Consider the following 27,893-nt stretch of genomic DNA (forward strand, 5'->3'; position numbering starts at 1 on the left):
GCATTTGTGTCCTGAATTTAATGCTGTGAGTTCTATTTGGGCTACAGAGTGAAAAAGTTTCCCTAATGATACCTTCTTGTCAGGAGAATTATTTCATTTAGAAATTCTAAAGCAAAAGAACAGCTATGAAGGATGGGATCCACATTTAAATAAATAAGGGGTTATTTTGCTCCCAAAAGTTTTCATTCCAATTACTGATCAGATCTCACACATCAGCTTAAAGATGTCTGCCTTGGGTCGTTACCAAATGACAGACTGTGATAAACTGGATGACAAGAGCAAGACAATGTGGTATTGTTTACACAGAAGATTGAGTAACTGGTTAGACAAAAGTTCTTGGGTATCTATTGTATGTACAACTAACAGATTTACTGGGGCTTTAAAATCTCTTCAAGGCTCTTTTTCAGCCAGCTTCATTAACTTGAAGTAAATCAAATCAAGCAGAAATCGGGCTCTGCCACAAAGAAACCAGGAAGAATAAGAAACACAAACCTGAGATGATAAAGTTTAGAATATTTGGCATTTTCATAAAAAAATTTGTTAGAAGATTATTAAATGACAATGCAAAAGCAAAGAAAGAAGTAAACACAAGTAAATTCTAGCTTTTCACCTGAGCTTTTCTTTACTATATATATATATATATATATATATATATGTATGTATGTATGTATGTATGTATGCACATTATATATATATGCACATTACAGGTGTGTGTAGATGAAATATAGATTTTTAAAACTTAAATATAATTTTAACACAAAGATATCTGTACATACTTTTTACATGCACAAAATTAATTGATTTGAAATTGGCAAGGTGTGCCATGGAGTTGTTGGGAACTCAAGACTCAGACCCTATGTTCAAAGGACTTTTTAGTGGTTGTTTTGTATGAACAAGGCTTTGAATTAAGCTTTTATTATTTACATCTTATTTTGACTCTCAGAAAGACAAAAGACAAATTTGTACAAACAAAGCCATTTTAACTGTCTGCTCACAACATCAGGTAACTAGAACAATTATATTTCACCAAGAGGCTGTAACTAAGACCCTTCATACTTTTATATTCCCAAGTACTTTCTGATATTATTAGCCAGTCTCCTCTCATCCCACCATTTCTCTGAGGATGTATATCGACATCTCATTTTGGTAATAAACAAAATGTGAAATTGGAAGAAATAACATTTTACAGCAATGAAATACTATCATGAAATCCCTCCTCTTCAAATGAGTGACTCCTTGGGACCTTCAATGACACCCCTTGTCAACAACAGCTGAGATACAATACAAACTGGCATCCAATGCTAACATGTCACCAAAAACAAACATGTCTTGAGTAATCACAGTTTGATTCCAAACTATTTGTATTAATTCTGGAAGTCATTAAATATTCATTTTCTAATGTACATTATCTGGATGGATATAGATGTTGACAAAATATTCTGCAATGAATGGCGGGATTGAGACTGGAAATAACTGCACCTCTGTTGATGACTGCATTTTATGACAGAGCTTTGCAATGGAGCAGAGGCTGACATGATACAGCTCCTGAGATGGCACTGAGCTTGTGACTGTCCTGCTTTGGCCTCTTCATTGCTGGGATTACACATGTGAGCCACCAGCTCCAGATGGAAATTACTGAATCTTAGTGAAATTCTGCTGACGGTACTGAAATAAGTTTAGCATGATCCTGGAATCAAGTGGTTTGGCTGTTCTCAAGGATAGTGTTCAGATACACGGACACCTGGTTTTAATGTCCTACCGACAAATGGATGAGAGACTCTCACGGTCTCAGACTTGATGCCTTTTGCTGGGTTAAATGTCTAGGCATCAGGGATATTCATGCTTGGAGACTTGTGTGCAGGTGTGTGTACATCTGTATATGTGCAGTCAGTGGAGAATGATGAGGGCTGCACAGAGCACCCATTTCAGCACACGTCAGTACCACTGGAGCAGCCAGGACAGAGGTCTGATCAGCTACACATAGGATGCTGTGGTCCTCAGTCAGTGTGATCCCTAGACAGTGTTCCGCTTCTTCCGAAGTGGGCTGTGGCTGCTGCAGAGCTTCAGCTCTGCATACTGCACCTGTGAAAACAAACAGGCGTGATACTGGCAGTTAGGTAACCCTAGCTTACCACAGAGTGTGTTAATGGCTCCCCAAGGACAGGGAGGCAAAGGAAAGAAGGTTCAAAGGTAATGAATCATTTTCTAAACACACAGAGAGGCAGGGAGGGGGGAGGGAGGAGGGGAATTAATTGCAGGAAGGGTTTCAGACGTCATGCATCATTTCTTGAATCCAAAGTATTAAATGTAGATTTTTTTTCTAACGAGATGCATGGGCTTCTATGGGCTTCTACTTAATTCACCACTGCTGCCCAATCTTGATCTTGCTTACACCATCTTTCAACCGTAAATAACCTAATAATTGCTTCTTGGGATTGTTGATCTTATGACACAATAGCTTACTGAGTATTATTCATTTCAAAGTACCTCCAATGATGGGGGAAATTTGGCCTCTTACAGTCATTAACTTTACCTAAGAGGGGGAAAAACATTGAAATGGATACTAGGCCTCAAACTTTTGTAGATGTCATTTAAAATTAATTCCACTTAAAGGGTAATGGCTAGAACATCTGTGATAACCCTGAACACTTGGGGAGTCCCCAGAGGCAAACTGTCATTGTCATTAAAAAGCACCCTGAATGGGAAAGGGAGACTAAAGCTAATGAATGGAGCATATTGTTTCAAATGTTTTGGCATCTGTATCTCTTTGTGAATACACCAAATATACCTGGGTGAACACTCTGAGGGCTGTTGCCAGGACCTTGAAGAGAGGGGATTGATGGGACATTTCTAGTCACAGATGCTATATGAACTCACACTGTAACTCAAGTAATGGTACACTGTAAGCATAATGTTTTCATGTGTAGCTCTGGTAGGCTGGGGGTAGAATGCATGTGTGTTATTGGTCACACATGCTCCCTAATTTTAGCATTTCTGCCAAATCCCCCAAGGATGTTATACCTAGTCCCACATTAGGCTACATGTTGCCAAAACCATATAAACAAAAAGAAAAGCATATCCTTCCCATTTTGTGTTCTGCAAAAGTCCTCCAGGATAACTGTAAATCTTAAATTCACAACAAACAAAGACCAGGTCATTATTTCTTGATTATGTCGTGTTAATACTGGAGAGTACATATATCTTTATAGAATTTATTTAAAGAGTTTGTCATAACGTAAAAGGGTTTTGTTGTTGTTGTTATTTGTAAGCAACACAGAGTCCATTTTAATCTCTGGAATGTGGAATGGAGGGGGGAAAGGACCCTTGAGACCTTTAGCCCCATGTGTCTATAATCCACCTAAAGATGCCTGGAAACCAATTATGCTACATTGGCCCTATGATGAGAATCGATACTTGATTTGGGGTTCCCTCAGACAATAAAAGACTGTGCCTTTGATCATCCTGATGATGCTTCATGCCATGATATCCCCCTTTACCTATTCAGTGGTCACTTTTCTCCATTAGCAGAAATCACTGCCTGCCTGCCTTCCTCTGGCTTTGGTGCAGGTAAGTCTGCAGGGCACTGATGGGGCCATTCTTTGGGACTTTGCACTATTGTTGCCTTTGTTAATCTCTGTGCATCCACAAAATTGAGACGCTGTTGGACTAAGTGAGCATTACCTGTGAAAAATACTTGGGATTGATCGCAAATTTGATTTCCTACAACCTCTTCTTCTGTGTATATCAGAGTAAGCAGGGGCTTTGCCCTCAGCATTCCTAAGTCCTCAGGGGAAAGAGGATAGAGGGCAGGCTGAAGAGATAATTGGAGCAAGAAAGGAATAGAAAGAATAATCCTCTTGTCTCCTCCTTCCACTAAAATGCCTGCCATCTGGAGAATGAAGAAAATAAGCAATGCCCCTCAGCACTGGATCTCATGAAACTCCTCCTAGCTTGTCTCACTCTCTTCAGGGAGGCAAGCAATCAAAAGGGGGACCAACACTGCAGCCCCGTAGCTGCTCAGTATGAGTTCCCGCTTCATTCCTAAGTAGCTCTTTTGCAGGATAATTTCCCCCAATCATTATATACTTTGAATGAAGGGCTGGATCTTCTCCCTACCACCTCCCAGAAAGAACTCTAGGGATTTTCTGACTCCTTATCTCAATTACTCACACAAGCACAGCCATGTGTCCTTCCAAATCTCTAGAGCTGCTAAGAGCTCAGTGCTGGTGCCTCTGTGGGTGGTGAGCAATCATCACCTACCTTCTGAACATCCGAGGGCACCCTGGAGAGAAAGTCCAGGAGCTCGTTATTGTCGATGGAATAAGGATTTCGAAGCTTCTTAGTAAATTTATTTATGCCTGCAAAACAAAAATATGATGTTTTTATTGTTCATATCTATCTATCTATCATCTATCTATTCTCTATCTGCCTGTCTATCATCTATCTTTGAAATCATGCCTGAGTGGGGGGAAAGAGATATTCACAACTGAAAATTAGTGTGAAAACAATTACTGCACTTCCACTCGTGCACATGTTGCTGTCATGTGGCATCATTCACAAGAACCGTTTCCTGAAATGAAGTAGGTCATGCAGTAGAAAGAGGACTCTGCCTTCTTCAGCTGTGAACATCCCAATACAGCCCCAGCCGAAGGGCTGCAGAAACTTGGGCTACTAAAGGGGGACCAATTGTCTCTTTCGGTAGCCACTGACTAAGAGCCTCCTGTGCTATTGAAACGAATGTGCCACATGGGAAAAGGCCTTTACTAGTCCAAACAAGTCACTGTGTGGACACTCTGAACAAAACATAGCTGTGGGGAGAGGAGGGTTGGAGCTTTGGTGGGTAGAGAGAAACTGTAGCAATTGCTCTTCCTCTACTCATTTTCACAGGATCCTCTGCTCTCGCTGCAGAACAGAACTTGACATGTTGATTGTACGTTGCTGGCAGAAACTGTGAAAAGTTATTATTGGAAAATTATCAGACTGTGGTGACTAACTTCATTTGTGGACTGCAACACTGGCACACGTGTTTGTCCAAGCAAGAGTCTGCACTCACTTAAAATGGGGACAGTAGTAATAAGAATAAGGTTCCATGTTCAAGGTGCCAGGTTACCAGGGAGCATCTGTCAATCTTCGGTTGTGCATGTGGAGTTCCTGGGCATGCCCAGAACATGGATTCCTCTGCAAAGATAGATTCCTCCCAACTTTCTTTTGTCTTCTACTCTGCTCCTTAGGGCGCTTTTGCCTTATCCAGATCTCATAAGCTATAGTCTTTTCACCAAATGTCAACCCCCCCCCCTTTTTTTTTTTTTCATGTTGAGTTTTAGAAGCAGAAAGACTAGGTGGCCTTCTGAAGTTTTGCCACAGGGTGCTTGTTTAACAAGGATCATATCTGAAGGCCCTCCTGTCCCAATGATGCTGAATGAATGTTCAGCTTAGTTGTACTCTGAATGGCTCCTACTCAGAAGCCAAGTTCAACAGTCCCCATCACATAAAAGGTTTGATGTTTCCCTTTGTTCATTAAATATGACTTTGCTTTCATCTAAGGAGTCGACTTCCTGCATGGCATTGTACCTGACACAATGACAACCTCCAGTCCTTTCTTTGGGGGGTCAGATTTACATCTGCTTTGCAAATGGGAACCAGCCATTGTTCATGAGTAAATGGTGGCTTGGTGGTTGGCTGGGGAAGGATCTCAGTAATGCTCCCCTTTCCTTCAAGTCAAAGCTGCACTCTGCCTTTCTTCCCTCTACCCCCACAGCAAGCTTCGTGTTTGGAACGAAAATTCCCCCCAGAGTCCCTTTAAACTAAAATACTCTCACTGTGTTATTCTAAAGACATTTAATTGTAGCATGGGCTTTTTGGCAAAAGAAAAACAGACAAGGCAAAATGATGAAGGGAGACAAAGACCTATTGAGAAAAGATGTATCTCCTATTGTTAATTATATATAGTGTGCGCATCTGGAGCCTTTACAACAAACGGCAAGGCAGGGATAATATCACAGCCGATCAAAACACTGAATTCTTAGTCACTGAGAAGATTACAAACCTGCACAGCGGCTCAGACTCACCCATAAAGACAGAAGTAGTCCACAATGCAGTGAGACTGACTATGTTTCAAAAACTTGGAATAAAAATCACAAGGTATTCAGCTTGCACGCCTCAGAGGCATAGCTTATTTCTAAGGCATCTTAGGGTTGACAGTTTCAGGTATTCTGCTAAATTAGCTATTATGTGAGATCAAGTATGAAGAGAACACTATAGACTCCTTGGTCAACTTTAGTGGATAATAGGGCAATAGAAAGGTATAGGTGTACCTGAACTCCCATTTTAGTTTTATAATATAAAACTGTGATTTTAGGAATATCACTTAACCTTCCTGGGCCCAAGATTTCTGAAAATGCAATCTTTTTAAATAAAAACTATCCCTCTGTAGTTTCCAGGGTTGATGATAGAATCATGTTGAGTAATATAGGCAAGGATTTTATAATCTGCAATCACTCAACAATAGAGGATAACTGGAGTCGCCATTGTACATGCCACTTAGGTAGTACCATAAGGACGTAGTGATGAAAGAGGTCTTTGTGCTATTATGCATCTCACATGTACTGTTTTGAAAACACATATCCAAACACAGAAGTTGTAATTTGATCCAGTGAATACTAGTCATAACTTTAGACTTTTTAAAAACTAAAATGATGCAGATAGTTATCTGTTGTTAATATTGTTAGCCAAGACAAGAAGTGTCAATACAAATGCAAATCACTGGGTAGAACATTTGATAATGAAATTATTGGAGAGTGGTCCCAGGCCATACAGCATACAGATCAGTTAATGGTGCTGCTAAGGCCTCCAATAAAGGGAAAAATCACTTGGAGAAATTATGTGTCTGCTTTGCATTTTTGTAACACTGTATCATCCACATGGCATAGAAAGACACTGTCCATCAGTACTTGAGTACATTGTGTACAGTTCCAAGTACATCACTTTGGTTGAGTGTAAGACAGAGAAGCCATGCTTGTCCTGTCAAATCCTGAGTTTCTTTCTTGTAACGATACCATGATCTCAAATGGAAATGCAAGGTGAATGGCATAGTAACTTCTTACAAAAATCTCAAAATGTGACACGAGGAGTATCCATGTATGTATGTATGTATGTATGTATGTATGTGTGTGTATGTATATATGTATGTATTATCTATCTATCTATCTATCTATCTATCTATCTATCTATCTGAGACCAGACTTGATAGATGAGAACATCCATGATAAAGAATTGAATCAAAGGAATCAAGGGAAACATCTCCATAGAAGTGTCTGAGACCAGAACTGATAATGACTACATTGTGTAATGATGGAAGTGTCTGAGACCAGTATCAGTAGATAATGCTGAGAACATCCATGACAAAAAAACAGATTCAAAGGAATTAAGGGAAAAATCTCAAAAGGGGGAAGAAAAGCATGTATTGGACTAAATAGTGGAATTGTGTGCCGTACAGAAATGAAAAGATCACACAGATGAGCAAAGTTCCATAGAGACTTCTAGAAATGTGGGTATCATTCAAGTTAGCAAAGTCTGGTAGAAAAAGCTTCCTAAGGAATTTCAGAATTTCTTTAACATTAATCCTCTGTGGGAATTCCCAAAGTCACTCTCCCAAAATAAAGAAGTGGTAGGTGCCACAGCAGGTCACCTTTATGGAAGACAACTATGAGTATTCAGAGTCAATTGCTTATATTTCCAACTATTTCTTACATTCTGTTTACACCCAGATGCCTACACTACACACTACAGAGCCCAAGAGCAAAGATAGTGTGCCACCTGTCAAAACTTCATGGTGAATTTTTGAGTTCAGCAGTATTTCCCATGAGAATTCTGAAGTTAAGTTTCTATTATAAGTTTATGTCAAAAAATGTCTAAGGTTGACATGCATCTACAAAAAGTGTTTACTGTATAAAATATGAGATATAGTGCATAAAATTTGGTTAATTTTTTCAAAGGGTTTAAGCCATCAGTTCGTTTTTGATCCTAATTCATCTGGTTTATCAATCAACAAAAATTATCAGGTAATGTGTAGAATAAACCATCAAAACCTTAACACAGTTAAAAGGAGCAACAAAAGTTTTAGGCATATACATGTAACTTTTTCTAGGTGACAAGGTGGGATTCTACAGATGATAGAATAATTTAAGGGATATGCAAGCTTATTCTCTGTAATTATGCTAATAACCAATTCACTTAGGGAAAGGAGAGGTCATAATAGAATTGCAGAATATATCTCAAATTGCATTATCTGTTTTGCATGAGAGGAAGCAAGTAACCATGTGTTGATGGTTAAGGATTAGACTCCATTACCAATTAGTAAATTCATCAATAAGCTGTCAACTGTTGTCTAGAGTGTAGAACTAAGGAACCAGAGGGAAAGACTGAGAAGGTATGTTTAGGCCAATGAGAGAAGAATGAACTCCACACTGTTTAAAAATATCAGCCACAAACTAAAAAACAAGTAGAGAAATGTTTTATTAAGTTTATATAAAGAGATATTAGAAAGCTGCTAAGATGCAGAAAGATAAAACACAAGTCAGAGTGATTTGGGAGAGTAAAAAAAGAGGCACTGGTATGCCAAAATAGACAACCAGAAGAGAAGTGCAGTTTCCATATCTGATCTCCATATCTCTGTATTAGACAGTCAGGGGTCAAAAATATTAGAAAAAAAGTCTGTGCAGAACTTAGGCTGACTTTCCTTTTGCCAGTCCCTAAAACCAGATCTTGGCAACTGTTTATCATAGTTTTATATAATTTATATATTAGTGACCTAGGGGATTACTATTGTTATAAAGTAGAGAGGAGTGTGTGCACAGGTTAGAGGCAAATACTATGTCAGTGCATACGGGACTTAATCATGTAAGCGCTAGAAGTAAATGGAAATTGGATCGGAAAATAAATTCACATAAAAATGAAAGAAAAAAGTTACTGGGGAAAAGGATTTCTATTTTTGTTTCCACAGGGGGAAAAATGAAAGAAAAATAAAATTGTTTTTGTTGTGCAATGCAGCTGTGTTTCAAACTTCATACGTGATTCTTATTGATTCCTAATATTTTTTAAGTGAAAACTCCATGAAGATGAAATTAGAATATGTTCTTCCTCTGACTGGCTACAATGGAGAGAGACTTCTTTAAGATTTCATCTCCTTCCTAGGACACAAGGAGAGCATGCCCCCCAGAGTCAACTAAGCATGGCTCATGGGGGACTCACAGAAACTGAAGCAGTAATCATGGAGCCTGCATTAGTCTGCAGTAGGTTCTCTGTATACACGTTACTGTTGTTGGCTTGGTGTTTGGGGTGGGGGTGCTGGCCTCCTGACAGGGAGCAAGAGCTGTTTGTGACTCTTTGACCTGCTTTTGGGACCCTTGCCCTCCTACTGGGTTACTCACCCAGCCTTGATGTGAGTGTTTGTGCCTGATCTTATTGTATTTGGTCATGCCAAATTTATTTGATATCACTGGGAAGCCTGCTCTTTTCTGGTAGGAAATTGGGACTGGCAGTGGTTCTTGGGGAGAGAGGAGGTGAGGAAGGGTCCTGGGAGGAGTGGAGGAAGGAGAAGCTGTGGTCAGTCTGTATGATATGAGAGAATAATAAAAATTTTTAAAAGGCACTTTCACCTCCTAAGTAACAGAGAATGGCCAAGTTACCCTCCCCCATCCATGCTGTTCTGTGTTCTTATGAGTGATTTCATTTCTCTGGTAACTTCTCTCATTTCCTAATGTCCACATGGGTTTTTTCATCAGCATGTTCCTTCCATTGCCACCATTTTGATAGAATTTCTTGAGGCCTCAAAAAAAGATGTAGCTTTTATCTTCATTTCCCGGTTCTCTGCTGCTAATTACAAGGGAACACACCTCAGGACTTCTCTGAGTAACCTGATGCACAAGATCCCACGAAACCATGAGGATGGGGGATTCAGCAACAGGCTTAAGACAGGCTGCTGGCTTCTCCATCAATGACTTGAGTACGCACCTAGTACATTCTCGTTGTCATACCAGTAAAAACATGGACATTCACAAAGATGCTTCCATTTTGTCCAGTTGCTTTCTTAACTATGAAAACTAGTCAGGACATATGTGTCAACTTGACCATTTTTCTTGTTGCATTCTCAAAGTGGCTAAACTTTATGCAGGCAAGCCAAGGCACCTGCAAACAGTAGCTTCCTCCTCTTTCATGCACTGCTTAGGTAGTCCCAGATGCTTCTGGACTTGACTATGAGGTTAGCTTGTTTCTTGCAGTTGAGATGAAGTGTCAGAAACAGTGGGGCAGTGGCCCCATTTTTACTGTCTACAAAGGGCAAGATGCAGGTGTTTGCCCACCATTTGAACCACAGTGTTTCTGGAAAGTTACTAGGCCACAGCCATATATTATTCAAAGCAATTTATGGCCAGGAAAGCCTAAAGGGAAATAGGAAGCCTGATCACAGGTTCATTTGATTGTGATTCTGCACAGGGCTTATAAATATCCATGTTGAGCCCTTATGCAACTGGCCTTTGCAGAAAGGTCCTGGAAGTTTTCATTCCCCAAATGCTTTCCTTAATCTCATGCTTAATTGGTAACAAGAGCACAATTAAAGTTTATGGTTGTACTTTAAAAATGAATCATTTGTTCTTACCTGGAACTGCCTGCTAGCAAAACGATCATGTCAGACTTACCCCAGAGAAGAACAATATACCGGAGAGGGATGAAATACAAAACCACAGTGGCAATGGCCAGAATCAAACAGGCCAGCAGCGAAAGGAAGGGGACCGTCCAGTTAAACATGCTGTGAACAAACCACATAAGTGTCAGTTCATCTGATGCTAAGAAACTGCCAGTCATCCCATCATGGGTATTTCTGGGATAGCTACATACTAGGACCATTTTACAAAGTTCCTTCAAAGCACTATATATATATATATAGATAGATAGATAGATAGATAGATAGATAGATAGATAGATAGATATGTGTGTGTGTGTGTGTGTGTGTGTGTGTGTGTGTGTGTGTGTGTGTGCATGTGTAACTCTCAGAGATAAAACTTGAAGATAAAATTCTCCTAAACTGTGCACACCCAACGGGGCACCTGAGAAATCTCAATGAGGAGACTATCAGTAGACCAGTTTGCACTGAACTTATCAGAAAATCAGTAACACTGGCTTCCTCGAACCATCGGTCTCCAACCAAAACACTGCACCATGACTAAGAATGGCACTCCTGCCATAATGACATAATTCCTCCATCTCTTAAAACTAATCATTCGTGAAGTCATTTCTAAGCTGACATTTCTCTCTCAGACAGTGAACAGACAGTGGCTAGAAAATGTGGAGAAAAGGGAGATTATTATTTCTGGGTTTTTCATGCTCTCATGTGCAAATAGGGCGTTAGAACCTGGGCTACAGAAGTGAATGCAGTGTGAGCCGCACTGAGCAGTTATTAAAACCCGCCTACCTCCTGAGCACCCAGCTGTGCCTAGGCTTTCCTACCTCTTGTTTTCCTGTCACGTATAAAGGATTTGACAATATACCTCCTTGTACTAGGAGGACATAGAACATTTTTCTGTTGTCTTTGTTTGGAGGGAATGATGAGAAATACTGGATCATTTCAGAGGAAGCAAAATAAGCTAGCCCTCGGGCCATTAAGTGTCATATATTATGTTCATGCATTTGGACTGCAGCACTCTTAGTAATTCTGCCATTTAGGTACCAATCACATATTACAGATGATCAAATTGAGGCTGACGTTTGTAAATAATCAATATTCAGGGCTGAGAACGTGACTGAGTAGGTAAACCTTCATGCTATGCAAGCATGAGGACCTGAATTCAGATTCCCAGTCCCAGCATTAGAGAAAAAAAAAAAACACCCACAACAAACAAGAAGAAGGAGACCAAACAGGCACAGCTATATGCTTTACAATTTTACAATCCCACTGGGGAAGGACTAGGGCTTGGTTCCCAGCCTGTCTCAACAGAATAGAGAGCCAGAGAGCAGGACACCTGACATCTTTCTGTCCATGGAATGCCTGTTTCTTTATGAGCACATGCACCCACAATACTCAATGCACATGTGTTTGTATACCATATACACACACCAAAATTTAATTAATATTGACTCCACCAATAATGATGAAATGCAGGTAGCTCATCCTATCTTTCGGATTATTATCAATATTTCTTAAATCCATTCAGAAGTATAATATTTATTATGTGCAACTTGAAGTTCTTCATATTAAGCAAATTTGTATGCTTTTTGGAAAAATCTACAGGGCAACTTTATTAAAGTTTAAGAAAAATCCAGGCAACCACCAGGAGGAGAGATGGAAGGAAATTCACTTTTCTAAGTTCAGCTTGGAATTTAAATAGTGTCTGCTAAATAAAACAGGCATTAGATAATTAATTTGATCACAGGCTCCTAACTCTGAATCTTCATATATCTACGTAGTCCTCAGCCCTCATCAAGAAACTTCTCTTTACAACAGGTAGAGATCATTAAAGAAAGTCACAACCATTCAAAGTTCAGAATTGTTGAGTCCAGTCCCAATGGATACAGCTAGAAAACACTCCCACACTTAAGCCCAGGAAACAGTGAGGACGAGAGAACAGAAAGATTTTAAGAGCCAGAAGAACAGGGAGTTTGCTGTTGAGACAGTGTCTTCTAGTAAAGTCAAAATCTACACTCATGACGTCTCACCTTCATGACTGCCAAAACAGGACATCATCAAGGCCAGCAATGATAGACATGCTAAAGTGGACAAGGGAAATCCCACAGGCCTCAACCTACACAAAGAACTACCAGGGCATTAAGGAATACTGAACACTGAGAGTAGGAGAAACAGTTTTCCCCAGGGGAGAGCACACCAACTGTTTGGTCAAAACCAAATGTTCAACCCTGAAAACATAGACAGACAAGAGACATTATACAAATTGAACAGGTTGTATTTTGGGAGATGTGTGTGTGTGCACGCAACAATTAACAAAAAATGAGGCCATGAATTGGGGGGGTGAATATGTAAAGGTTTTGGATGGAAGAAAGAATAGGAGAGAAATGATATAGCTATAATTTAAAAAATTAAAAAAAGTACTTTAAGAATGAAGGAGCACTACTACAAATGTAAATGGGCCACTGAGCTGAGAAAAAGTCCTAAAAGCCAAATTTTTATAGCTTTTAGATTGACTGTTGACTATCTTATGCTATATATTACCAATGAAGGTTTATTTTTCCCCTTGCCTGTACTCAGTTTAGAAAAAGAATTTATATTTCAGTAGCTAGTTACTTACTTGGCATCTTAAATTTAAGCCTATTTATAAATTTTAAATAAAAATATACATTTTGTTCTTGTTTTCCTTGTCAATTTATAGATTTGGTAAGGCATCCTACTTTTATCTGTTGTTTAGTTTTTGAGACACAGTATCATACTAGACTGGAACTCAATATACAAGATGGCATCCAACTCATGGTGATACTCCTGTCTTATTCTTGCCGACGTTGGTACTGTTCCACCTGTGATGAAGCTCAGAGTGGAAATAAATTAATGAGTAGTCTTACCTAAGGACACAGAGTCACTACATGAATGGTTACCAAAGCAGTTCCTAGCACTTACTTTTCAGAAGATCACCTCACCATTAGTAACAAAGAGATATTTCAATAAAATGTATAATCTAACAAACAGGTGTATCTCTGAGTTTGAGGCCAGCCTGGTCTATAGAACAAGCTCCCACACAGCCATGACTACACAGACAAACCCTGTCTCAAAAACAAAAAACAATAACAACAAAAGTCAGTGGTGGTGGTCGTGCATGGTGTCCTGAATGCCTTTGATTCTCGCACCCAGGAAGCAGAGGCAGGCAGATATCTGTGAATTCAAGGCCAGCCTGGTCTGCAGAGCTAGTTCTAGGACAGGCAAGAATACACAAAGAAACCCTATCTCCAAAACTAAAAACAAACAAACATTGAATTATATTTTGATTCCGCAACATCATATATATTTAGAAAACAATGACACCACACAAAGACTACATATTCCATCCCTAAGCATGGAGATTCAAAAATAGCAAATAAAAATATAGATATCAGTAAATCTATAAAATTATTACTGGATTTGCCCATGTGCAGGAACTATCTCTAATAGATGTTTCTACTGCAATAGACACCAAACAGTTAATGGTAACTAAGTGGGGTAGAGTTTAGAAAAGATGTACAGAATGCAATGGGAGATTATTTCATTGGCCATGTTTGAGTTTTTTAATGGCTACATTGTGAAACTTAAAAAAAAAAAAAAACCTAAGGAAAAGTGAATTTCAAACCATAATTTTGCATACTTTTTAATAATGGAAACAAAATTAGCAGACCACCTTACACGGACCGTCACAATAAGAGATGAACATATGACCTTTGAACCTTTGCAGATTATGTGTTAGTACTGTGAAGTTAAAAAACTATTTTCTGTTCTAATATTCTTTATCCAAAAGTAATACCATAAGTAATGCAGCCAACCTCTTTCTGTTTCAGTCCCATTATATAGATGCAAAACTGACAATCTTCATCGACCTTGCAGTGATATTCAGATGGGTTGATGACTATAAAGCACTTAAAACACAATATGGTGCAGTACTTAATACGTTTTAGCTACTGCATTGTTTTGCTATCATGAAAACATGACATAAATATCAGAAGAAGTCTAATTATATCAGCTATCAGTCTGAAGATAATAAAACATTTTAAAATACATGAATTCCTTTTTTAGGAAGAGATGAAAATCATGGTTCCCTTTCTAGACATAGTATTCTTAAAATAGTAAAATGGTAGAAGAATGATCCTAAAAATTTTTTTGGAAAGAAACTAGGCCATCATTCAGCTCACGTGAAATTAAGAAAATAGTATACTGGCAAAAAATTAAAATTAATATAAAATGCTAGGATTTAACTCAAATCTAAGTCATTATTCTACCATTTTTTAAAAATTTCTCTCAAGGGTTTTAGTTTGTTTCTGTTATCTGAGTGAGGGACAGAAAAAAAAAGCCTAGGATCTCCCTAAAATCAAGAATTAAACAGGATATCATGGCATAAAGCACACATATTTACAGTAAGGATGAGTGAGGAACAGAATAAATGAAAGGTAGAAGAACAGAAAGAAAATCCATGTAAGTGGAAAGGAAGGATTAGATATTATCAGGACCTGGAGTCCAGGAAGACAGGACTGCCATCCGAGGTTAGGTTACCTGTACAGGTTGAAAAGATTTGAGGAAAAAAAAAAGATTCTCAAATATTTGCCCAAGGTGACCTATGGGAAAATCTCTTCCAACAATGACTACAACCAATCCAAGCATCTGAGCACCCCAACACAGCAATCCAAGGAATAAAAGTTCACAGCTCACGCCAAAGGGAACCTGACTCCATGAATAGGAACCAGCAGGAACACCAGAAAACAAATTCTGATCTGAGATAGCCAATTTCAGTTGTTGAGACAAACTTCACATGTTATACAACCATATTTAATACAAAAAGTCATTTAAAAATAACAAGCCATTAAAAAATGAAGTCATTAAAAATCAAGAATAAATAGGGTACTTACAAATCAGAGGTTTAAATCTAAACCTCTTAGAAACATGCTATAATGGGAACATATCAAATGTTAGATGCAAGAGAGAGATCAGAAACAATTCCAGGTAGGTTGAAAGAAAATAAGCAAACATGGATCATGAAACTAACAAAGGAACGTTGGCATAGCTATAACCAGGTAAGTCAGCAAGATAGTAAGATTTCATTAGTAGTAAATAGGTAACTTCTTAATTATTAATAAGGTAATTCATAAAATAACAATTTCAACCTGTAAAAACAAAGAATAGAATAGCAAGGATATAGAAAGCCAAAAGCAACAAAATCTAGAAAGAGATAGTTCCTAATCAGAGAAGGTTGTTTTGACAGATCTCTAAGTACTTATTTGAACAAATCTATCAAAAACCAAAGAGAACATATAATATTTGACTGTAGCAATTTGAATTTAGGAACATTGTGGTATAATACACTCAATCTACTCACTAAGCTTCCATAAAAAAAAGTACGAAAGTAAGCTATTGTTGAGCCAATATCTTCAGAGCATAAAGGAATGAAATGACAATCTAGAAACAAAAAGATGTACAGAAAATTTCCATAGTAACCTAAATTAAGCAACACACTTCTTGGCCAGGGAGGAAATCAAGATAAAAATCAGAAAACAGCGTTAGCTAAATGTAAGTGATTATTGTTACAATTCAAAATGTCTGTCAGGGAATTAAAGCTGTGATTACAGGAAAATGTAGAAGAATCAATCTTTACATTAACAAAAAAGATTGACAGTAAGTGATGTAACTGCCAAGTGGCAGAAAAATAACAATAAATGAAAGTTATAGAAAATTGATGAGGAAATGTAGGCAATGAAAGAGAAACAGGAAGCAGAGACTGATGAAAGCAAACAAGTGTTCCTTCTAAAGACTAATATAAAAGATAAACCTTTGTCAAGAAAGGAAAGAAGGAAAAACAACATCAACTATAGTGGCATATCTAACTAACATGTATAAAAGTAGAACACACAGTAACTAAAAGTGCTTGTTGGACCACATAGGGGCCTGAGTTCAAGTCCCCAGTACCCATGTAAAAAGCTAGGCATAGCTGCATGTGCCTGTAACCCCAGACTTGTGCAAAGACAGGAAGATCCCCAGAGTTTGCTGGCCAACCAGCCTAGCAGAAACAGCAAGCTTGCAGTTCAGTGGCCGGCCCTGTTCAAAGCAATAAGGAGGTGAGACATAGAGGAAGACATAGAATATTCTGCTGTCCTGTGCATATGACATCCCTCTACACATATGCATACAGGACACACATTTATGAACACACAAAAAATACAAAATAGTAGAATATTCAAATTAAGTAAAGTAAACTCTAAGGGTTACAATTTATAGAAACATAAATTCTTACAGAAATATAAATTATAGAAAAAACAGAATATATATATATATATATATATATATATGGAGATGAATAATTAATTTAAAAACCTTAAGGGAAAAAAACTATATCTCATATGCCTCAATAACAAATTCTCTCAATATGAAGAGAATTGACAATTCTCCACCTGCATCAAACACTTCCCGAGAATAGAGGAGGCTAAACACAAGTGGAGCCTTTTATTCATAAAGAGTTTTGAAGAACAGAAAACTAACTGGCCACAGTATTAATTACAGCTGTAAAATCCAAGGCATGTGTGTATTATCATAAAATCCAGCAATAAAGAGGCAAAAAGTAACATATGAGAGCACTGGGACACAAAGCACAGGGGGTTTATTCCAGAGTGGCGAGCTTAGTGTCCTGTCTAAAAATCAACCACAATACTTCAATACATTAGCAAAAAGAAAGGAGTGGGCACATGACTCATCCCCATGAATATGCAGGAAGAAATGTCTGACAAACTCAATTCATGTGGGCAATGAAATCAAGAGACAGGGAGGCACCAACAGAATACTTCTCAACTTTACAAAAACCTAGAGAAGAAGTCCTCCCTAGGGGTGCTCTTTTGGAAGCTTTCACTCTGAGACAGAGGAAGCAATCTCCACCAAACATGTTCTGATCAGAGTTGTCTTGTAGCCAGGAGCAATGCTCCATACCATACTAAAATGCACAGGGACTGGCGTGAGAAGATGAAAAAGTTTCCTATGATAGGCAGATCTTACAGAAAATCCAAAATTCTTTTCGTACAAGAACCGCAGTAACAAAACATACCAAGGTCATTAGAAATGAAGTCAGTGGGGAGAAAAAAAAAACAAAACCAAATAAAACAAAACGTATTTTGCTTCTAAAAAGCAGAAAGGAACAGGTAGAAATAAATCCTTTTTTTTTTTTTAAAAAAAATGTAATTAAAATTATAACAAAAATTTCAAGAACTTGAGAATCAATCTCTCACACACTTAAGTGTCAAAACTCTAAGATAGAAATGAAGATGGTTCAGAAAGATGGAAGAAGCCACCAAATCATGTGACCCTAACATATGAGGGCCAGTGGAAGGTATGAAATGTGTATGTATGCCAAAGGCCAGGGTTCTTCTGGTGGGAGTCTCCTATAGCACACCCAACACTGAATAACCTTGGTCAACACAGCTTTCCCACCTAGAAATCATATAATGAATGAGACATTTTCATAGACTTGTGTCCTTTTCCTGAGTTGGGAGCTCTCCAAATTCTTGTCATGGTGGATGGGAAAAAAATAAACAAACAAAAAACCTTATCATTCTTAACATGAACTCACCACCATGTGAGGATACTATTTTGTAAATTTCAAGGCACTTAGCAAACATGATTAGGACACTACCCAGGAAGGTAAGTGCAGGTCGTTCCTGTGGCCCTACTCCATGCTGTGTTGGGTGAATTCAGGACAAATTCAATGGCTTCAAATGAAGCCCTCGGATCCCTCCTCTCTTAGAAACAAAAACTACTGGCCACATGTTCCTGTAAATGTTTTTATGGCATATTCAACAATATGGTCTCCCTCAGCATTGCATTGTCCTCATGATACCTTGCTAATGCTCTTGTAGGCTTTTGTCCATTACTCTTTGTCCCCTTTAGCATGCTTTTCTCAAGGTAAACCCAAAATAGGCAACTGATATTCTGCTGAATTCACTCTGATTTTAACTGTATTTAACTTGCTTCCTCAACACTCCTTTCAAGTGAGTACAGTCCTACTTTATACATTTACGTGTCTATGTGTCATTTACACACTAGATTTGTAGTTCTCAACCTGTGGGTTGTGACCCCTTTGGGAGTTGAATAACCCCTTAATAGGGGTCACCTAGGACCATCAGATGACATAGATAATTACATTAAAACTCATAATAGTAGCTAAATTACAGTTATGAAGTAGCAAGGAAAATAATTTTATGGTTGGGGGTCACCACAACATGCAAAGCTGTGTTAAAGTGGCGCAGCATTAAGAAGGTTGAGAACCACTGCTCTAGGCCTTCTGCAGGAATGAATCCCTATCTTGCTAGGCTCCTTCAATCCTACCACCTCTTTGTAGCTTTGCCTAGGTGCTCAAGAACATGCAGCTGGGGGTTGGAACCATCTGTAGGAGTGACCAAGACTTTCAATATGCTGTGTATACCTGTTTAAAATTTGCATGTATTAGAAAAAGTAATCAGCTAAGAAAAAGCAGGAAGGATAAAATACTGTTTTTCCCATATATATATATATATATATATATATATATATATATATAAAATTTTTCTGACAGTAGGATGGAAGTCTTGCTCTTAAGAGCTTCATGTAAAATATTCTTTGTTGCCAAAAGCTGGGTAGACGTTTTCCTGGTTTGTAAGCATAGAATTACAATAGAATTCCAAGAGTGTGACACATGACATCCCACTTGAATGGCCTGCAGAGACTTTAAGGTCACTGTAATAATGAATGTAAGAATTAATAGGAGTTAAGCCCATTGAGCCTTCCTGTGTTGCAGCTGGGCACAACAGCGCTCTGTTCATTGCCTGTAAACACATTCTGGGCATGGCCACCACAGCTGTGTTAGGCACAGCTGCCCCTCAAAAACTCTGTAGAGATGGGAGACTGCTTAAGTCACTCAGCCCTCTTCTCCCATCAGACACATTTCCTTTTTACATTATCAGCTACACAACAGCTACATTTGTGTTCTAGAGATATTTAAGAATGGAGGCAGTTGTACCAAACACCATCTTCCTTCCTTGGCCTTGCCCCCACTCTACATCCTCTTATCCTCCTGACTTCCAGTACATTCTTCACTCTTTTTTTTTTTTTCATACTTTTTTTCTGTCTGCTCAAGGCCTTTTGTGATGTGCCTTGCCTTCAAGCATCACCACTTTTCTCCCTATCCCATGTACATATTGCTTCCCCTGTATCTTCTCCAACAGTGGTCTTCAACCTATGAGTTTTGTCCCCCAAAAGACCATTGGAAAGCACAGTTATTTATACTATAGTTCATAACAGTAGCAAAATTACAATTGTGAAGTAGGGATGAAAATAATTTTAAGGTTGGAGGGGGTCACCCCTACATAAAGAACTGTATTAAAGGGTCGCAGCATTAGGAAGGTTAAAAACCACCGTTTCACTGTGCTTAGATTTGAGTCTAAGCACAGGGTGCCCATCTGCTGTCACCTCCATCTCTCATTTGTCAAACTCTCCTCTCCAATTCCCTGAGATTGCCTAGTTGCGTTTTCAGTCTTGCCTTCTAGCTCCCTCTTTTAAGTCACCTTCTGTGCTCATCAAGCTTCCCATAGTAACCTACCTGACTATTATCTACTAAAGCTATACAATTCTATTTGGCTATTACTATTTTTCTCCATTACTGAAAAGACTAGATTCTTGGAGAGTGATAATATTGCTGTATAGCAGTAACAGAAGCAGGTTCAAATCCAAGCTCTAAGGCTTAATTACAGTGATCCTAGGTCATATTAGCAATCCTTACCATGTTCCGTTGGGAATGACTCCATTCAACACTGGGTGATTCTAGAAAAATTTCACTGTATAAACGGCTGCACATAGCACAGTGGTTGGGCAACATACCAAGAGCTGATGATACTGCTATCCATACAGTTACCATGTACACACTGTCATTCTCAGCAAAATGGGTTAATAAAGAATTATCCACTCTCCCCATTATATGTTACTATTCCATATGCTTTGGTTAAATATTTGTAAAGCTAATCTAAGGCATGATTTTTTAATTATGTTAAACCTAGGAAAATATATCAGATAAGGTGCCAACATATGTCAGCATAAATCTTCACACTCTAATTCCTTTCTCTTCAGATATTAGGAATGAAAATTACACTGTGTAAATTTAATAAAAACCTGTGTGATTGAAAGTGTTTCTTTTTCAAATTTTACTATTCTTAATTATGTGCATGTGTACATGTTTGTATGTGTCTGGCTGTAGGTATGTACAAGGGAGTGCAGGTGAGTGATCCACTGAAGCTAGCCATGTCAGATCCCTAGAGATGGAATTAAAAGCAGTTGTTAGCCACCTAATGTGGGTTCTGGGTATTGAGCCTGGCTCCTCTAGAAGAGCTTCAAGTGATCTAAACCATTGAGCTCTCTCTTCAGCCCCTGAACACTGTTTTTATTTAGTTTTAACCAAAGATGCATTCAGCTATTACATGGCTTATGCTTTTAATTGGAGCACTCATTAGGCTGAGGCAGGAGAGCAGCCATGAGTAACAAGCCAAGTTGGACTACATAGTCATTTCCAGCTTGCCTGAGCTACAGAGTAAAGTTCTAATTCAGCCAGAGATACAGAGAGACGATAGCAACACAAACGACTATGCTGTTAATAAGAAGTTATATACTGCAATGATTTTGGACTTCTAACTGAAAATAAACAATATTCAAAAAACACACATATTTATCACATATAACTCCCTGATGTTAACTATCACTTGAGATTTACCTTCATTTTTATGCAGAAATTTTCACTGGATATGTAACACTAGCTCTGCACAGGTCCTCTCTGCATATTATTATGGCTTTCAGTTTATATTTTCTGGGGCTTCCTGAGTTTGCAAATGAGTGGCTCTCTGAATCTTGTGTCTTCACTGGGGTTCTTTTCATTTTGTTGATTCATTCTGTCCAACTTCAATGTGATAGTTTTTGTTTTAGTTTATTATATTTTATTTGTTCTTATCAGAGGTCTGTTCTTTTCATATGGGAGATGGGTGGGAAGGGAGGTGGGCAGGAAGTGGGAGGAGTAGAGAGAGGGGAAGCTGTAATCAGTATACACTAAGTGAGAAAAGAATCTACTTTCAATAACAGGGAAAAATAGTTGTGCTCAGACAATAAGTGTAAACTGAGCCATATCTTCACCCCAGTTCTGAAGTACCCCATATCTGAGGAGCCCAAAGGCAGCCAAAGTCACCCTCAGTTTATGTAATACCATTGTTTTCCTCATCTCTTACAGGACCCCATGCCCTCCTTCCCTCACAATCCTGTGTGTGTCAGGTCTAGTTTATACACCGCTACAAATGGAAAGAACTTACTTCTTAATCCTTTCTCCAAAAGAAGCGACTTCCTCCAAGATGTTCTGGACAGTAGAAACAATATCCTGTACCATATAGATTCTCTCGATTAATCCCTTTTTCTCAGATTCCTGGGAAGCATAAAAAGCAAGATTTATATTAGCTACTTAAAAACAAAACAGTTATTTCAAGAGAACAGCCACATTTTCCTGAAATGTTTATTGATTGCTAGATACAAAGGCCAGTTCACTCTTCTGGTTACTTCTACTTTGGCTGGGAGCCCCATTCACTGGCTTAGGGTCCAGAGATGATAAGAGGTGGTCCTTGGGACTAGAGGCTTCAGGTCCCTGCAGAGAATTCTACAATTGCTTCAGCATGGCCATCCTTAGGTTATCTAAAGTACACCAAAGCCCTCTTCTATGGCAGTGATGCAGATATGCTCCCACAGTAAGAGCCGGTCCCTTTGGAGGTACACACAATTCATTTCTGAGTACTGTGACTTCATATGCAAACTGTTGCATTTTAATCATGTTTCCAACACAATGCAGACATCCAAAAACTTTGTTATCCTTGGGCAACTACAATATATTTTACTGTGCTAAGTAGCTATAACACTGTAAATACAATTTAATAATGGCTCAAATAGAAACTCCTACAGTGGTATTTTTACACTATTTCTTGGCTTGTGCTCTTCCCTACTATTGTAACAATTCAGCCTATTACACTTGCTATATACAACACAGCTCTTTATAAAACTTCCTTATTGAGACTGTTACTTGGATTAGAGTTAAGATAAAACATCATGTAGACAATCAGTAGGAGAATACTCTTAGGATATTCTCTATGCAACAAAAGAAAGAAGAACAAACAAACACATCTTCATCTTCTATGTGTACTTCTTTTAAATAGAGCCATGAATAGAATGAGGAAGCAGGTGCCCCCTATGGTGGCTGCAGGTAATTATACCAACAGGGCAGGTATGTGTCCAATCTAATCACTCATGAAAGTCACCCCTACCCCATCATTTGGTGCAGAAGGAAACATCCAGGTTGTTGCTGCTTCTTGCAATGGTAACTTTGTGAGAGAGTTTCATTCCCACCTTAATTTTGATTTATTTTCCACCTACTGTCATTCTTCAAGTAGTTTGTGCTAAAAATTAGACATGCTGCTTAAGTGAACCTCATTCATACTCAGCAACCCACAAATGCCTATGAATAGGCACAATGGTCAAAACCCATCTCTGTCTGCTACATAAGCCTTGCGTTTACAAAAGAGCATTTCAAGGCTCTGGAGAGCTTGACCCAAAGGGCAAAGGAGCTTCCCCCTTGCAGCAGCATTGACTTTAGGTCAAAACAATTTCTTGGAAAATGACTCAGACTTCCGTGTAGCTCCATTTCCTAAAAAACTTCCCATTTTTATCACTTGAATTTTTTTCCCACTACAAAACAACCAAAACTTTAGGTTCTGATTAGGAAGAAAGTGTTAATTAGTACACCAAACTAATGAAGGATTGTGACAGCATCCTTCCAGTTTTTAAGTGAATTTGACATTTTGCTGTGAGTATTTGGTCTCCAAAATAAGACTCAGACTTGTATTTTTTTTCTTGAATCAGAGTAATCAAAATCCTGTACTTTTTAAATTATGTATCAACTAACTCATTTTGATTATATTAGCCAAATTACAAAATGACTTCATTTTATTTTCATAGCATATTGTTTCAAAACAAAAACATATAGTATGTATACATAAAAGTGAAAACAAGTCTTCATGTTGATTATGTGAATATTTCGAAGTGGCATATGTGGTCATATGTGGAACAAAAACTCAAATGAGCTCAATAAATACACTTTATTTCTGGTTGTACTTTCATCTTTTATCCTTATGTCACAGGATGTACATGTTAAGGACTTTCATTTTCTCATTTATAATATGGTGTTCCTAACCATCTTCAGAGTTGAACTTCATGGCCATTAAATTGACATCTTAATTGACACCACTGTAGATAAAATTAAGAGAGATTTCTCAACAATAACTTAGGTACCCTGAAAACTCACAAGCATGACAGATGGAAGATAGTCTCAGTTCTGTACTACAATAGCAAATTTATACACCAAGGGTATATTTTATACCCCTTCCTTTGGACTTTTTCGGTTAAGCATCTTTAAAGACACTGCTTTACAAGAAATATTCGCTTGTTTGATTATTTCATAGAATTTATTCTGAATGACCAATGGATTTACTATTTTCTCCCGTTTCTAGATATATTTTATGTTCAAATATTTTTATCACAATTTAAACTAAAGCATGGTTATGATGTGCTTGGCCATTCTCTCCCCCATGATATAATATAGCTAGAGGACCCCACCGAGTCGCCAGTCTTTCCAGTCCTTCTTTCTATCAGGACCATGAACTACATAGGAATTTCTATAAAGACCCTATTCTAGCACTGGGTGATTTGGTACAGCAACACCAAGCAATCTAAAATATAGCCAGCATGCCAATGACTACTTTTTGGAGGGTAGGAGTGAGGAGGGAGGGAGGGAAGGAAAGGGAACTGGGATCAGTATGTAAAATAAGAAAAAGGAAAAACAAATGGAAAAATAAACACTGAAGTTCATTATCCAATTTTTAAAAGTGCAGAATTATTCAGTATAATAGTTGAAATATTCCTATATTCAGGCCATTTTCCATCATCCTATCAATGGCATGAATAAAATTCTGAATATTTTCATTATATATTTTCTCTATAACTTCTTAATCCTCCCAATAACCATTCTGCATTGGCAGTTTGGGGATTTTGGGTGTCTTAGAGCAGTCATGGCATGGAAGGCTGATATAACAGGTGGATGGTGAAGCAGAGGAATTGTGTGGTTTTCCACCAGTCCCTGAAACAAGAACAGGCTAGTATTATGTTCTGCCAGTGATCATCCATAGCCTTACCTCTAGGGAAAGTTAGTTCCAGCTCCTTGCAGGAGTCAAGGATGGATAATCTCTGCCTGTCTGCTAAATTTAATCTACTATTTGTCTTTGAGAAGTTTATTATCCACACATGAATTCCAGAGGATACTAGTAAAGGCCATTGAAAAAATCCAGAAACCTAGGTAACTTGCTCCAGATTGTTTTATTGTAAATATTAAATACAATATTTAGCTCTAAAATGGAGACTATTGATAAATGCAAGCTTTGGGGGAAAACGAGATGTGTGATATATCGTTTTCCTCTGAAATTTATTAGTACAGAGAGGGATCAGTTCTTTCTAGAATATTCATTCAGTTGGAGTGCATTTCTTCATTCATTCCCATACCCTCTACAGAATCCCTGCATAAGACATTTGATGTTCATATATGACACAGCATATGCCCAAATGAAGGATGTATTCTCATGTCAAAGATATCTTCTTTTTCTCTGGCTCTGGTGGTCTTTTGACAGTGTTTCTCTGTGTTGATCAAAGCATTGTAGTCTCTAAATTATAGGAAGATGGTATTCGTATTTTCATAGTTGTATATGTGATCAGCATCTTCCCATTGTGCTGTTCACTGGTGGAACTTACTAGACCAGCAGATAAAACTAGCTTGCTCTATCTAACTATACTCTCAAGATCCACAAAATTGCAGCAAGGATGCCTCAAGGCTAAGATGAGTTCTTAATAGAGAAATGGTAGATACAGGGAAGAGCAGGGCCTCGGGTTTGTAATAATGTCAAAGTACTATTCAAAATGACCTGTGAAACTGGTCAGTGCATGACATCAAGCAAGGTTCAAGGTATCATAAATGTATGAAAAAAAATGTCAAATTCAAGTTCTACGGGATTAGAGAAGCCTCCTCAGGATACCCACCCACCCTGACTGTGGTCTATTCTCTTATATTATGCCATACTCAGGCCTCTAGTAACATATTAACATATTTATTCATTTTCTGCACATCAAGAGTTATTTTTAAAGTCAACAATCTGTCAGTGGGCATGTCACAAAGGTATATGCCCATCTGTTTCTAAGAACCTAGAGTCATAAGGCAGTAAGAAATTTGTCTGTGTTTACATACATGTGTCAATGAACTTACACCAGGGCTGGCAACTGCTAAGAAAGTGTTACTCCATAGAAGTGTCATAAGTTTTGGGTGGCCTTTTATTATTATTATTATTAGTTAGTTAGTTAGCTTACACCAGACTCAGTTTTCCATCCCTCCTCTCCTCCCAGTCACTCACTCATCCACCTCTGTTCCCACACACCAATCCACTCCTCCTCCATGCCATATCAAGGTCCAGTAAGACTAAGCACCTCTCCATGTATTAAGGTTGGGCAAGGCAACTCAGTATGAGTAGGGTCTCAAAAGCCAATAAAAGAGGCAGAAATAGCCTTTGTTAGCACTGTTAGGAGTCCCACAAGAGGACTAAGCTACACAACTATAACATATGCAGGAGGCCTTTTTAAAATACCCATTCATTCAACATTTGTTCTTTCTGTCATTGGCTCTCCATGTCTGTGAGTTTCTGTTCTCTCCACTTTCCATAAACTGCTTCATTTTGAGAAACTGGGTCCCCCTAGGTGTTCCTCCCTCACATTTCCCCTGGGATTTTCTTGTGCAGCTTTCATAAGAATGTGTAATATTTGATGCCTTTTGAAAATAATTTTTGGGAAAGTTTCACTCCATTTTCATCTAAGTAACTGATAGGTAATCAGTGATTTTACATCAACAGATGAAAATTTAGATAAAATGTAAAACTCCTAAGATGTGAATTCCATAGGCCTGCACATCCTGGAAACACATTAATCTGTATATTAGCAGACATTTTGCTCCCTTGCTACACTGCAAAATTATATCAAATAAGGTATGTCGATTTTACAGTTTTAAAAGTAGCATCTTCCTATATAATAATGCACACAAAACCATTAGTATTATTTGTATTTTTAGGAAAACAAAAGTATATCTCTGAACAACTGTCTATGGAGTTGGGGACAAGTGGTGCTGGTCTGGTCCTGTCATGAATGAGCTTTGTGTGTACATTAACTGACTTGGATTGCTATGACAGAATACATGAGGTGAGTGATTGACAAAGTAAAGAGGTTATTTGGCTCATAATTCTCATGGCTGCCAGACTCAAATAGCATGGTACCAGTATCTTGGTGAGCTTCTTCTGGTAGTATTACAACATTACAGAGAAACAGAAAAAGGAAATTGACATTTTCAAAGTGGGCCAAGCATGCAGGGTGCTCTCACTTTATAACAATCCTTTTCAGGAACAAACACTCCATTCTGCCAGACAAACACTAATCCTGTCCTTGGGTATGATGCCCAACATCATTACAGCTTGTTACCCTTGCTTCTACACAAGCACATGAGGACCCCAGTCAGAACCCTGAGGTGTCAGGGAGTCACCACAGCTGTGAACACAATGGCATTTACCATGTGAGTCTTAGGTACAGTTGTGAAAACTGAAACTCACATAAGCTTGGCCCTGACTGCAATGGGAGGCAGGGATGAGAAGTCAGTTGCTTTTCTATTGCTGTGATAAAACACCATGACCAAAAGCAACTTGAAGAAGAAAAAAATATGTGTCTTACAGCATACAGCTCTTCATATTGGAAAGTCATAGCAGGAAGTCAAGGCAGAAGCAGACACCATGGAAGGATGCTGCTTATTTACTTGGTTAGCCTGCTTTCTTATACATCTGAGGACTAAAAACGTAAGAATGGCACTATCTACAATGGGCTAGACTATCCCATATCAACCATTCATTAGAACATGCTGCACAGCCTTGCCTACAGGCCAATCTTAAGGGTGTATCCTCTCAATTAAGATGATTCCCTCTTCCCAGATATGTCACATTTGTATAATGTTGACCAAAGCCAACCGGGAAAGAAACTTTATCATATA

General features: G+C 38.3%; 1 protein-coding gene across 1 annotated transcript in view; it reads right to left on the reverse strand.

Annotated features, from left to right (window-relative positions):
- Nucleotides 1-879: 879 nt before the first annotated feature.
- The window catches only part of Mctp2 (multiple C2 and transmembrane domain containing 2), a 170,806-nt gene continuing 143,792 nt past the window's right edge, over nucleotides 880-27,893 (reverse strand). Inside the window, exons 19-22 of the mRNA XM_051206493.1 lie at nucleotides 22,042-22,151; nucleotides 10,695-10,804; nucleotides 4,261-4,358; nucleotides 880-2,082 (exon numbers count right to left, since the gene is read on the reverse strand). Of these exons, the coding sequence (XP_051062450.1) occupies nucleotides 2,014-2,082; nucleotides 4,261-4,358; nucleotides 10,695-10,804; nucleotides 22,042-22,151 (387 nt within the window). The 3' untranslated portion in view covers nucleotides 880-2,013. The remainder of the gene's footprint in view (nucleotides 2,083-4,260; nucleotides 4,359-10,694; nucleotides 10,805-22,041; nucleotides 22,152-27,893) is intronic.

The sequence above is a fragment of the Phodopus roborovskii genome, unplaced genomic scaffold, assembly GCF_943737965.1.
Source record: "Phodopus roborovskii unplaced genomic scaffold, PHOROB, whole genome shotgun sequence".
In the NCBI taxonomy this organism is placed as follows: domain Eukaryota; kingdom Metazoa; phylum Chordata; class Mammalia; order Rodentia; family Cricetidae; genus Phodopus; species Phodopus roborovskii.